The sequence below is a fragment of the Topomyia yanbarensis genome, chromosome 3 (assembly GCF_030247195.1).
Source record: "Topomyia yanbarensis strain Yona2022 chromosome 3, ASM3024719v1, whole genome shotgun sequence".
In the NCBI taxonomy this organism is placed as follows: domain Eukaryota; kingdom Metazoa; phylum Arthropoda; class Insecta; order Diptera; family Culicidae; genus Topomyia; species Topomyia yanbarensis.
The window spans coordinates 85,183,010-85,197,388 of record NC_080672.1 but is presented as its reverse complement, the minus strand read 5'-3'; the positions used below and the strand labels follow the sequence as shown (position 1 = coordinate 85,197,388).

General features: G+C 39.0%; 2 protein-coding genes across 4 annotated transcripts in view; both read right to left on the bottom strand.

Annotated features, from left to right (window-relative positions):
* LOC131691057 (keratin, type I cytoskeletal 10-like) overlaps positions 1-2,247 on the bottom strand; it is a 65,625-nt gene extending 63,378 nt beyond the window's left edge. For 2 of the 3 annotated variants that reach the window (XM_058977217.1, XM_058977214.1), the window contains exon 1: positions 1,477-2,247. In XM_058977217.1, the coding sequence (XP_058833200.1) occupies positions 1,477-1,503 (27 nt within the window). In that variant the 5' untranslated portion in view covers positions 1,504-2,247. The remainder of the gene's footprint in view (positions 1-1,476) is intronic. The other variant, XM_058977215.1, reaches the window with a different exon arrangement.
* Positions 2,248-12,154: 9,907 nt separating this feature from the next.
* LOC131687038 (uncharacterized) lies at positions 12,155-13,692 on the bottom strand. Its single transcript, XM_058971072.1, has 2 exons — positions 13,377-13,692; positions 12,155-12,918 (listed from the first exon to the last, which is right to left on the bottom strand). The coding sequence occupies exons 1-2, from the start codon at positions 13,390-13,392 to the stop codon at positions 12,155-12,157; spliced, it is 780 nt and encodes a 259-aa protein (XP_058827055.1). The 5' UTR covers positions 13,393-13,692.
* Between the last annotated feature and the right edge of the window lie 687 nt (positions 13,693-14,379).

The following is a 14,379-nucleotide window of genomic DNA, read 5'->3' as shown; positions in this document are numbered from 1 at the left end:
ATCTAAATGGAATGATCATATATTTAAAATAAGTCAAATATTCAAAATGTATAAAACAAATAAATCGAATAAAATCCATAAAATGAATGAACTGCATAACATGAGCATATAGAATGAAATTTTGAAAAAAATTATTCAGTTAAAGCAAAAGAATAAAACGGATTGTAAGAATTTGAGAAACAATATTTCAGAATGTTCTGAAATGTTTTTGAAAATACCATTGCTTGTAAAATGACTAATTAATATGCAATGCAGTTTCTAGTGTTTCTGTTAAACTTGTTTTGGTAATGTTAAACTTGTTTTGGAATTCAAAGATGCCTTTTTGGTCACAGATTACTCAAAGAGTTTTTGAAAAACATAGAATTGCCTGGTCTAGTATTTAACCGCGTAGTTGGAAATAGTAAACTGCGATAAGATCACACGTGCTTTCCAGGCCTTTAAATAGAGAGTGACAGAGAGAATACGATTCATGTATAGTAATACCTGTAAATAGCATTCATATGCATTGAATTATGTTGGCTGTGTTGACGATTATATTATTGCTGTAAGTAAATTCAGTCGATTACACTGCAGTCTCTTTCCAGGCATCCGTATAGCTGCGAATTGTTTCGTTCGGAATTCTTGTTCCGGAGATATGGGTTAATCAGTCCCATACACACCAATACTATGACAAAGGAACTCAAAGATGAATAAAATTTGATAGATATTTCATGATACAGTCTGATCAAAATAGGTTATCTTCATCCAGCCTTGCTGCTATATCAATCCAACTTCTTCCGGTGGAGATTCAACATGTCCGTCTTTACTGCCAACCTATTTTCAATGCGCAGCACAAATCAAATTTTCCGGTCGGAACAAATTTAACTAAAAATATGTTTGTACATGAACTATCTGATATACATAGTAAGAAACAATCGGTAAACATTTTAGAAAGAATGGTGAATTGGTTTCTGAGATATCGTGGTCGGTATAAGGAAATATTTCAACACATTTTGGCCGAGAGTTTATTCCAGGTACTTTTGTGTAGTGAAAATATTTGAACAGTACGTCCATTGATTTCCATAAATTCAAGATCAAGTAAGTCATAATAGTCATTGAAACATTAAAATAACGTTAAAACATTGCTTTAGATTGATGTGCTTATTGTTTTAAACGAAGATATAACAATAATCTTAAGTGACAAGATTATTGTGGTAGTGCAAATTATTTTAAATTACATTTATTTAATGATTAAGTAAAACTATGTTCATTATGAACGGTTACGGTTTTTCAATGCATTATTAAATTATGTTTGATGATTGATCTAAATATTATAATTACTTAGCCTCACTTTCCATCCTAACTTATTTTGATACCATTTACTTTCACAGCCCAACTTTCAAATAACAACCCATCCCCTTCTAATATTATGTTACGTGACAGTTGTGACTGCTTTGGGAAACCCACCTAACCGACTCCCCATAGCCGTACACTTACCTTCCAAGCTCGCTCCGCCGTATTCATTTCCACGCTCACCGGAAGCACTTCGATTCGGTAGTTGATTGTGGCGACACTGCGTTCCCGTTTTTAGAACTTTGCTAACAAAATAGAGCACTCTACTTAAGCCGGCAAACTTTGTTCCACACTTCGTAGAATAAAAAAACGAAACTTGCAATCCTGACTGGAAGCTATAAACTGTACTCCACTGCACTGCAACTGACGGATGCAAAGAAAGTAATATGATTGAAAAACTTATTTGACTTTTCCTCTTCAACAAATGTCACGGAAATGGGCATAAAGTTTGAACAATGGCAAATTTGTCGTTCTTCAGCTCGCCGGAAAAAAAATTCGCGAAAACACCACTCTGCCACGGCTAGTTGCTACTTTCCACTTGGCTGACCCTCGTCTGGCTCTCGTCGTTTGTGGATCTTGGCACTATACCCAACAGCAGCCGCCGCGATTGTATGCAGCAATCAGTTGAAGTAGCAGCAATTTTCTCACCCCGGGCTCACAGACAGGCGAGGAGCGCGCAATTGGAGAGATCGCAACTTTGAAAGCACTGTCGCGGTTGGTGCCGCGGAAAAAATGCGCGAATTATAAACTCACGGATATGAGCCAGCTCAAAACGGAAGATCGCACGATTAAGCGAAACAATCTTGTTACAGACTTGAGACGTAGCCGAGAAGTAACCAGCAATCGCTAAGAAACAACGATTTTATAGTGACTATCCGTTGTTGGGCTTCTGCTCGCAGCGATAACCAGCCAGACGACTGCTTCTTCGCAGCGTATGACTTTTGACTGAGTGGCACTGTTTCCCGAACAGCCAAAGTGATATGCGCAAGGTATTTTTGCTTGGAAACTAGTGCGTCCCCACCCGTTACTTTAATAGACCCCACCCACCTTGCACCCAGCAGCGCGTGCAGGGCGAATGGAACGTCAATCGGCTTGTTGGCTGTGTAGTAAACGATACCGAAAATCTAATAAGAGCTACATTGTTTGTTGTTTGTACGATGATTGCTTGTAAGTTGGGATCAGGGGTTATTCCGACTGTTCGGGTTCACTTTGGGCGTAGTTCATCAAGTGGATGCTTCGTCATCATCTCGAAAAATGCACAATTTACAATACTAACTGGGCTCAATCGGCATAAGCCATCGCGAAGCCATGATTCTTCAACTACAATAATGGATAAAGGTATATAAATAATAAAAGTAATAATATTTCATCTGGTTGTGTTAAAATTACACTAGTTTACAAAAAAAAATGAAGTTTCAAGATAAAGTATTTTTTAGACTAATTTTGGGTCGCTGAACACGAAAACAATATTCATTTTTTTGTTCAAAGAAGCGATTTTGTGATTTTCTCAAAAAATTCGTTTTCGAGCACTTTTTGTAGTTTTTAGTCAATATTTCGTGTCAAAATCATCCAATTAATTTAGTTAATATGCAGGTTGAAAGGTACCGAGATGCCCTTTCCAAATACATATAATATGTGTCGATCATATGTAAATTTTTTAGTGTTGCAAGCGACCAAATTTTTAAAAAAGTGCATTTTTGACCATTTTTTAAAGTTACTCATTTTTAAATTATTTTTTTACCGAAAAACAAAATTTTTTTCGGACCTTTTAGAATCCAAGATGACAGATAATATGTTTACGTTAATTTTAAGCCTAATATCACTAACATCGGATGGAAAATGTTGATGCTATGGCACATTGATCGAAATGGAAATTTTATGATTTAAGCGGACCCTGCCCTGGTGCGGCGGTTTAGAAGCTGTAGCACTGGTCTCCACTGATGTACCGATGGGAAAAATTCCAACTTCCCGGGTTTTTATTTTTGGGTTTTAACCGGGTTTTTTCCCAAATCATTTTAACCCGGAAGAATTATGGGTTTTTTCGTTTTATCGAATGTATGATGTTCATTTAATGTGTTTTAACCACTGAGTGCACGCTGCTCTGAAAATCTAGCAAAATCGTCTTAGGGCACCAGCGGCTGCTCATTCAGTGGGCCATAAGCGCGACATCCGGAGGGTTAAAGAATCTTGCATTTACATTTGAGAGGCCGAAAATAAAAGTCGCAAGGATAAAACATACTTTGTAGAACCCACTCTAGATATCTTAGCATGTAAAGATCAAATATAAACATAAAGCGTAAAAATCGGACAGAGATCCTTGAGCATGAGAATCGCTCAGAATATTCTCACCCGAAAAAGTCGGCAAGTATGACCCTCCAGTATAATTCGCTCACAGGAAATTCCGTACAACGTTACATTCAAGATTAAAAGTTGGATAAAGAAATGTCCTTTGTAAAAACCGGATATACTTTTTTACGGTTTTTATTCTATATGACATAATCGAAAAGCTCCTGTCCGATTTTGAAACTTGAAGTTCAAATCCAATTTTCACATTCTAGTATATTTATAACGGGTTTTACGACTTTCATTTCGGTCCATTCCATATTCCAACTTGTTTCATATAATACTGGGAACAATAGTCATTGTTCTCTGACTAGTAAAAATTAGAATAATCGTGTGATGCCAAAACTACTTTTATTCTGCTTGTTACTCATTTTAAGGGTTGCTATACTTTTAGCGAAATAAGGTACGTATTAACACAAAATTTAGAAAATACCTGTTTAGTTCGGTGAAAACTAAAAGTGAGTAATATGCAAAAAAGGGAGTGGCCTTGACCTACATCAGCAACAGTAGAAAAAATGATAGTACGTTTAGATGCATTCACAGTAAGAAACGCAGCCCAAAACGTGTTGAAAAGTTTTATCACTTATTTAGCCACAATATTTGTAAAGAAATGTTGGATCACCGCTATAACAATAATTCAATCGAGGAAAATCATTCAGAATTCATATACATGCAAAGCTTTATGACAATAATGCCCATAAATCAAATAAAAATGTTTTGATAACAATACATTAATGTTCAATTACTAAAATATCAAAAAAATGCAAAAAACCCAATCTTCCCGCGAAAAAACCGTTTTAACCGGGAAAAAACCTTGGGTTTTTTTCCCAAAATTATAAAAACCCGATTTGGTACATCACTGCTGGTCTCATAAGCCAGTCGTCAAATATTCGAGTCCCTATCGAGAAGGAGTCTCAGTGGGATCGTAGCATTAGCCACGTAATATTCTGTGAACTGAGAATCTGCTGTGAAGCTTGTTGAAGCAGAAGGCGAAAATTCTTTTAATTCGTAAAATATGTACTCACTACAGACAAAACAAAACTTTTCCAACGATATTTCCACATTTTAAAAAAAGCGCTTAGTTGTACAATGACATATCCAAAACCATTCAAATGCCGCAGGATGGATGGATGCAAGCTCGAGAAGACAGTACCCAACACAAACAATAACTTTTTTTTTATAATTATTAAATTTATTTAGGCCCAAATGCGGTAGCTTAACGAGGCCGATTGTTCGTTTTTTACAATAAATAAAAAAAACAACTATGTTAAGTTTTTTGTCTCGTTTAGACGCAGCTTTCTGCTGCGTGTTGAGATCCTTTTTCTAGGGGGCGAAATATTGCCAGTGTTGTCCACTGCCATTTGAGGTTCGATCCGTTTGTCTTCTTTTGCGTTGTCGTTCATGTCCATGTCCTCATCCGTACTACTTTCCTGCTGCTCGCGGTCAGATGTTCCAGTTTGTGTCTTACTCTTATCGGTCGTCATCGTATGTTCGTATTTTTCGGCATTCGTTTCGTTGTTGTTGTTGCTGGTTGTTGGTGCTTGATCCGAAGATGTTAGTTTTGCAGCTGTTAGTGGTTTAGCGTAAGATGGTTCTGGGCTGATTTCAGTTGGATTGGTTAAGTTTTCCTTAACAGTTTCTACGCAAGGTTTTCCGAGGTGCAGCTTCTTCGTGCAGAACTGGCACGTAGGAATTTGCCCTGGGTACGTGACTAGTGATGTTTGATGAATGAGAACATCGTCACTTCCTAACTCTGTGACGGTTATGTATGAGGGAATTGGCTTGGTCACACGCATTCTCACCACACGAACACCGTTAGGGATGTCCGGGAAAAAATTCCTCCAAGTCTCATGTGTAACGGAGTCTACTTCTCCGTATTTTTGCAAGCATGTTTTAATCGCGCCGTCAGGGGTACGCGTAGCCAAATCATGGACACGAACTTCTACAGCGCCGTTCTCGATGTATACGGGAATGCTATATTTAACATTGCCGCATTCGGCGGTGTGCTGCATGTTGTTTCGCGAGGCGAATGCCTCAGCTTGGTTAATGTTGTTGAACGAAATCAGCACGCAATGTTTGATATGATGCATTTGTAGGGTTTTCACTTCAGCCAGATTGAGTTTCATCTGCACTGTTAATAACTGTTCCACTTCCCGAATGGCTGGTCTTACGGGGCATTTCGAAAAATCAACAGCAACACAGTTCGGCCGTATCTGGGTTGCTTTTTGCTGGGCACCGTCACTCATCACTAAATCGCACAGTAGGTATAGGCTATTGTTATATGGACTGCTTGTGTGATAGGCACCGATTGATTTTTAGGTAGAATTGACTGTTACACTTGCGCGGGACGATTTTTTGCTTCTGCTCAGGGCGAGATGTGAAGACAAACTGACAAACAATAACTATCAAGTATAGAAGATTATTTCAGCCGAAAGTATAATTGTGCGAAAAATAAAAAGTTACAATTTTCACTCAGTGCTTCATACCATCTATATTTTTCATCCGACTTTTGTGACCATTGGATTAAAATTTCAGCAAAAAGATTATTTATCTCATTAGATTCGAAAAGCATTTTCTTCTGTCCTTGATTTATTATAAAACAAATTACTAGAAATATGCATTTTTTTTAAAAAAAGGTCGAACATTAGACTTTTTTTACTTTGGTCGATTGTAATCATAATAAATGTAAATTTCTCGACAAACATACGATTACGGCTCAAAAGCCAATTGTCAAAATTCCCTTTGAAAGGAAATTTCGGACAAACCGTTACTGGCTAACCGCAGTTCATAGCAGTTAATGCAAGAGAAAACTTTTTTCTTTTGTTTACTATAAACATCTGTGATTGGCGGGTAACAGTTTGTCTGAAATTTCCTTTCAAAGAGAATTTTGACAGCTGGTTTTTAAGCCGTAATCATATGTTTGTCGAGATTTGATCTACGCATATTATTCATTTTCGGAAAGGGCACATCAATACCTTTCGAACTGTTTCGATCGCATCCTATTTGAACAAGATATTGACAAATAACTAAAATAGTGCCCAAAAACACCTTTTTCAAATGTGGGTGGGCGTAGCGTATTGGTAAATCGATTGCCTTGTACGCAGCGCACCTGGGTTCGAGTCCCAACCCCGCACATAGGATTAGAAATTTCTCATAAGAGATTTTTCTAACCCGAAGAGGCGAATGACCTTAAGGTTAAAACCTCTATAATCGAAATAAAAAAAAACAAAGAAATCTTGAAAATGCTTCTTTGAAGAAAAAATGGACTTGGTTTTCATATTCAGCGATCCAAAATTAACTGAGGAAACACCTTTCTTCTAAGCTTATCGCGATTACCTTAAAATTGTTAAAATCTGTCACATTAGATTCTGAAAATATGAAAAATTATTTTTCTGTAATAAAAAATAGAGCAAAAACAAAAAAGCGGAAGCAAAACGAAAACTTTTTTTTTAAACTCGAACTTCTTTGAAAAAGAAATAGAGTATTATTTTCGTATTCAGCGACTCAAAATTAATCTAGAAAACACTTTTTCTCGTAACTTCATTTTTCTTGTAAACTAGTGTAATCTTATTTAAGACCAAAAGAGATATGTGAAAAACAGAGCAATTTTCACTCGGTGCTTTATAACATCACCAGTTTTTGTCGAATTTTTGTGATTTTAGGCTTAAAATTCACGTGAGAAGTGTGTCTGTCACATAAGATTTTAAAAGATTTTTTTTGCTGATTTATTTTTTTATGAAAAATCAACTAAAAATTAGTAATTTTGCCAAACACTACTTTTTTGGACTTTGGTTGCTCTTAACCATAAATTTTTGATATTTTATCCTAAGATGTTATATATTTTTGGAATGAGCACATCAATACTTTTCAAATGGTGAGTCATTTGTGTTAATCGGAAAATTTGTTCCTGAGATATTGACCAAAAACTGCAGAAAGTGCTCAAAAACACCTTTTTCAAAAAATCACAAAAACGGTTCTTTGAAAAAGAAAATGGATATGATTTTCGTGCTCAGCGACCCAAAATTGACTTAGAAAACACCTTTTCTCTTAACTTCATGCAATGAACCCAAAATTTGTAAACTAGTGTTATTTGTATAACTTTGTTATCGTCCTTTCTTGATGAATAATTCCTCCAGGTATCTCGATGTCATTACAACTTCAGATTAATGGCGATGAGGAACTTGTGAATAATTTCCATGGAAACTAACTACTATGAAACGCAGTGGCGGAGCTAAGGGGAGGGGGCGAAGGGGGCAACCGCCCCGAGCGGCAAAATCAAGGGGCGGCATTTCCTACCCAACAAATTTCTATTTCATTTTTTAGTAAGTTCCATTAATCACGATAAAAATCAAATGCGGGTGAAACGCTTGAATTTATATTATTAAGGCAAGGGATCGGGACAACGGATGTGATCGAACAAAACTAAATATATATTGTCTCTACCTCAAAAAATATACTTTATGTTTTCAATCTTTTAATTCTATTGGAAAGATGTTTCCTTTTCTGTCACGTGTAATGGATACGTTGGTCCAGCATAGTCGATAAGACAACCGGTCTAATAAGTATTCCATAGAAGGTAAGTTTCGTATGGTAGCATACGTTATTTGACCGAATGTTTTTTTTTTTGAGTGAGTGGATCCGAGAGTTAAAAAACGATAAGGCCGTTGGGAAGGGCGGAACCCCGGGTTAACTTCAAAAAGTCTAAAAAGTGGCCGGCTGTGAGAAGCAATCCCATTCGTGATCGGGATGATCTGCATGGTTGAAAGAATTCCTTCGGATTGGTTGAATTGACTCATATGTACTATCTTCAAGAAGGACTACAAACTCGAACATAATATCTTCCGAGGCATAACGATCCTCAATGCCGCCTACCAGGAAGTCTCTCATGTTCTTTTGAGGAGACTGCGCCTGTTGGCTGAATGCTTTGTCGGTGAATGTTAAACGACGGACCAAATGTGACAAATTCTGGATATATTCCGGGAATACAACTTGCGAACTGGCCATCTGTTTGTGGAGTTCAAGGCGGCATACGATTCAGTAAAACGAAATGAACTGTGGCAGGTACTGGTTCAGGATGGTTTTCCGACAAAATTGATTAAGCTGATTTGTATGACGCTGCAAGATCTGATGTGCAAAGAAACGGAACCGTCATCACGAGATCTCACATGCTTCTTGGCTTTGTAATCAACACCGACATCATTGGCGTTGATCGAAGAGCAGTGGAACAGGCATTGTTGCCTTTTAGAAGGGAATCTTCAAGAATCGGGCTGACAATAAACTCTGACAAGACAAAGTACATGGTAGCTGTCATGGGCCTTCGGGTAATTCTCGAGAGCAGAGAGGCAACGGTGGGTTACGTCTTGAAAGTTGAACACAGGTATTGCAATCTTTCATGAAGCGAGTTATCTCTGTGGACATCCTGGGCCACCAGAAGTACTCACGCATTACTCGCTTCATTGCCACTTCTCCGATATGTCCACCATGTGCAGACTCGAGGGCTTTTCTTCGCAGAGTGTTTGGTAGTATCACTCTGTCGTCTTTGAAGACCATAGAGCCTAGAGAGCGTAGATTAGGTTTCTGTGCCTCATACGGACGCAGATCAGCAGGCCATTTGTTCGACATTAATGCTTCTCTAACGGATAGTAATTCGCTGTCATTTTCAGATGCCATTTCTATCTCATTCCAAGTGATAACCATGTTACCTGAATCTAAGGAATAAAGGTAGTGACTTTCTTTATCCTCTTCGAATGGGACCGACTCTTGTGTTGCTAAAATGAGTCGTGACAAAGCATCAGCAATATTTTTATTTCCGGGTACTCTCTTGATTTCATAGTCGTATGGCTGCAATCTAAGTGCCCAACTTTCTGCCCGTGAAATTGCACGTTTGCCCAAACGATGATTCGCGTCGAAAATATATTGTATCGCTTCTGCATCCGTGCGAATAGTGAAAGTCCTGGTTAATAAGTAGTAGGAAAATCTTTCTACACCCCAGACAACTGCAAGAGCTTCTTTCTGAGTCTGAGGGTATCGTTTTTCCGAAAGAGACAATGATTTGGACGCGCAGGCTATAACCCTTGGAAGGCCCATTTCGTTAATTTGAGTAAGTACCGCTCCCAAACCAACAGGCGAGGCATCTACGAATAGTTCTATGCGGTCGGTCACGTTGTAGTATCCGAGCCTTTTTATGGAATTTGAAATTTCGTTTTTGAGCTGGCTGAATTCTTCGTTTTCTTTGTCAGTCCAGTAAAATGTTTCGGAGTTCGCGAGATTTCGTAGGTGTTCAGATTTCGTTGCTCGATGGACAATAAATCTGTCCACAAAAGTGATTAACCCCAGAAAACTTTTCACTTCAGCGGTGCAATTTGGTTGCCTAAAATTTTTAATCGCTTGGGCTTTTTCTTCCTCAATTTGCCAACCGTCAGGAGTGAGTTGAAAACCAATGAATCTTACCGACTGACTTCCAAAAACGCACTTGTCTTTGTTTAGTCTGACATTATGGTTAGCAAGACATGCGAGTACATTTGCCAGATTTTCATCGTGTTCTTCTTTTGTGCCACCAAATATCAAGCAATCATCCAAATAATTTATACATCCCTTGCAACCAGCCAGAATGGTTCTTTGTAGTGTCTCCTGAAATATATCAGGGGCATTGCATAGGCCAAAGGGAAGCCTGACGCACCGAAACATACCGAATTCGGTAAAAAAGTTTGTGAGGTGTCGCGATTCTTGATGCAATTCTATATGAAAAAATGCATTCGAAAGGTCGATTGTAGAGAACCACTTGGCTCCATCAAGCTCAGCCACTATCTTCTCCAGTGTAGGTATCGGAAACGGCGTTCGTTGTATATAGCGATTTGGTCCACGCAAGTCGATGACTAGACGAATGTCATCTTTACCTTTTGGTACAACTAACATCGACGAACAGAACGAAGTATCCATTCCATCTACTACTCTTTCGATAATGTCCGCTGATACAAGATTCTGCAGCCTTTTTTCGACTAAAGGTTTAACAGCCAGCGGAATATTAGTGAACACAGTCCTGCATGGCGGTTTCGATGTATCATAGTAGATTTTGACTGGTGGGACGTTGAACTTGGGAAATATTCCGTCGAAAGCAACCGTTGCAATTTCACCTGGGTACAATTCATCGAAAGCATGCTCCGCTAGAGGTTGAAGGGGAACTTGTAGACCCAGCATCAGTATACTATATCGTGAAGCTGTTGGCCTCCCTAGTAAAGCACGAGCTTCCTTGACTACATAGAACTTCTCGATATAGGTTGGTCTGTCCCTGGATACATAGAGGGGAGCATGGAAAGTTGCCAAAACATTTATGTGTCCTTCTGTTGCATATGCCTTTAGAGATTTATCCGACTTGAATTGAATGTTTAATAATCCTCTTTTGTAATTAATGTCCGCAGTTAGATCCTTGAACATAGCTTCCGTACAAGTATTCACTTGTGCTCCGGAATCAATCATGAAAATACATTGCATGCCAGATACAGTTGCAGTGATGATAGCGTCATCTCTCTTAATGACCTGGTCATTGTTGCTAGGGTCTGTGATCTGGGCAATATTCCAGATTGAAATCTTTCCAACTGTATTAGGTAAGACATTGAAACCGTCACTGGTTTTGCAAGTAGGGTTGTGTAATGTCGCCAAATTTCGTTCGGATTTCGGACGCATCTGCAGAAAAACGTGAAACACAATTGATCAGTTATTTTCTATATTTTTTTGGTTATCAATCAATTTAGAAACCGTACATAGAGTTGATTTTTTTTAATTCTTTTTTTTTAGGTATTGTTAGGCTATTATATAGTAATGAAGGAGTAAAAAATGTTTATTCAGTGGATTCACTTACTGGTTGAATAGATTCCGTGTCGTCTTTCACTTCATCTATTAGTGCTATCTTCCGAGGAGTATTTTCCAATGGCTCTGCTGTTGGTCGTTTAATACCTGGACCATTACTACGTGAACGACACGCTCGTTGAATATGACCATTAATCCCACAATAGTTACACTTTTTGTCTCTGTGACTGCAGTCATGTGCTGCATGATATATGCTATTACAACGCCAGCATTTCTCATTTCGTGATGGGTGCAAAGAAGTGCCACCAGCAGTGTAGTACTGTCTACCCCTTGGAGCTCGAAATCCACCTCTAAGTGGCCTGTTACCGTAGTTTTGAAAATTGCGCTGTGGATTAAAGTTGAATGGGCGGTTCGCGGACTTTGAAAATGATGCACTAACGGATGCGACGACTGCGTGTCCTGGGTTTGCATACTTGTTTCGAACAAACTCCTCATTTAGCTTAATTGCCTCGATCTCGCGCACTTTGTCGACGAGGTCTGTAAAACATTGTTTGCGGCTCAACATTTTCAGTGATGCTGTCCGTACTTCACAGTTTGTAGCATGTTCGGCAATTGTTGCAACAATTTGCTCAAATTCTTCTGACCCCTCGAACTCACACAGTCGAGCTACTGATCAGACCCGTGTTATGTACGATAAATCGGATTCATCTGGCTTCTGGTTCAACAATGCTAGCTTCCGTCTCATGAGCATAACGTCGGATCCAGATCCAAAATAGGACTTTAGCCTGGATATTGCATTTGCGAATGGAAAATCATTAACATTGGGGTCTTCTTCCACTGATCTTGTGTTCCTGAATATTTCAAGAAGTCTCGCGCCGGACTTAACCTTGAAGATCATAAACTTGGTAACTTCGTCCTCTATTCCAGCTAACGTCATAGAGTCCACCAAAAGATCTTTCCATGCTTCAAAAGACTGACGATGGATTTCACCATCTTCATCCGGCTTACATTCGGGGATGTTGATGGAAGAAATGGAAAGCTGGTTAATTGATGTGTAGAACCTGGATTCTTCCAAGTTCGATGCACCTGGTGCCCTACGGGTGCTAGAAAAGCGATTGTCTCTCTCGAAATCGGATCTGCTGGCATCCCTTTCCGTTAGACCAGCTATTAGCTCCTCGTTCATTCTTCTGCTTTGTTCAAGTTCCTCCATTAGTTGTGTGCTTCTTGCCTTCTCTGCCGCTAGTTCGCGAGATAATTGTTCCGTTTTGTCAACCTCCTGCTGTTTCTGCGACAGCACTTGTTGTGTCCTCCCCGGCACTAGATTTTCTGTTTCACCCCGTATGGGTGGTATGTTCGCAATATTAACTGACGACGCACGTGTCAAGTCTTTCATCCGGTAGCATTTATTTTGTTTATTACTGATCTGCAGTGTCATATCTAAAAAATAGGATTTTTTTAGTTTTCCGTATCATTTTTGCTCGTGCATAATTGGATTTCGTGTTAAGATCGTTTCACTCATACACCGACTCTAGTAAAAAAATATTTAAAAAAACGCCATTTCGTTCAATTCTTTTTTTTTTTTTGCTGAGACCGCATCGCTCATGCACAGATTAATTGTGTTAAAGTCCGCTTCGCTCTAACACATTTATTTGTTTATTTTTAATGAGACCGCTTCGCTCATTTTTGTACTGAGACCGCTTCGCTCAAGCACTTCTTTTGTATTGAGACCGCTTAGGTCGAACTGGATTCAAACAACCAAATTACTGAAGTATTAGGTCTTTTTTTCTTTTTGTTTGCTGATTTCTCTTTCTTTGTCATTTGTTTTGTATATCGAAGCAATTCTATGTTCAATATACGCAGTTATTAAATGGGCTTTGATTTGGCACTCTACTTACCTACAGGCTCCGCCATGTCGTATCCAAATTTCACAACGATGGTACAAAACTTCCTATCGTCTCAAAAGTCGTACACAGAATGAGAGTCAGAATTCCGTACTTCCTGTTCGAGCAAGCGATCACTTTGCGTTCTTCTTCCTGCTAAAACGCATCGATCATTTCGTTTCGTAATTGCGCGTTTGCGTTTGAATACATGGTTGCCAGTTATATTTAGTAACAACACGCATGCTCTGTAGAATGATTTCTCAAATGATGGAAATAGAACGAATTTGCCATAAAGGTTTCTTCGTTATCACAACTTGTCATTTGCTGTAAATAATTGGTAACTATAACATTTCTACGGCACTACAGTAGCTGGCAGAGAATGGCGGTCGTATTGGGTTCGAGGTGGAAAACGATGAGGTACAGTAAACCAATTTATATATTTTAGAACACTAGTGACCAAGGGTTCCACAGCCTAAGGATGCGCGCAAAACTTGTTCTATCCAAATCGCTGATACTCCTGGTTGCTCTGTACGGCCATGGATGTTGAAGGAAGCAGGATATCGGGGCATGTTTGGGAGAAAAATTCTGCGTTCAATACTCGGCAGCACAGTAGAAATTGGAGCATGGCGCAGACGCGTGAACCCCCAACGGTACCAAGCATACAACCATGCTGACATTGAAAGGCTGATAAAACACGGCAGACTACAGCGAGCTGGGCTTGTAGTGTGGAATGACGAAAGAGAAACCAATTAAAGTTATGACCAGCAGAGAACCTGGAAGAGGTCGTCGATTTCGGGGCAAATCCCGCTCTCGCTGACTGTGTACAATTGAGGAAGATTCGCGTGCGGTGGGTGTCTATGAAACTGGCGGTTCAAGATCGAGTAACCTGGAAGTCCAAAATACATTCTATTATGATTCGGATTATCCGGATTGTTTGGTCTCTAGGTCACTAATGGCATTTTCGTTTTTGACAGTGCACTACACCGGTGTAGTCGGTGCTACACTCATTCAAACTTAG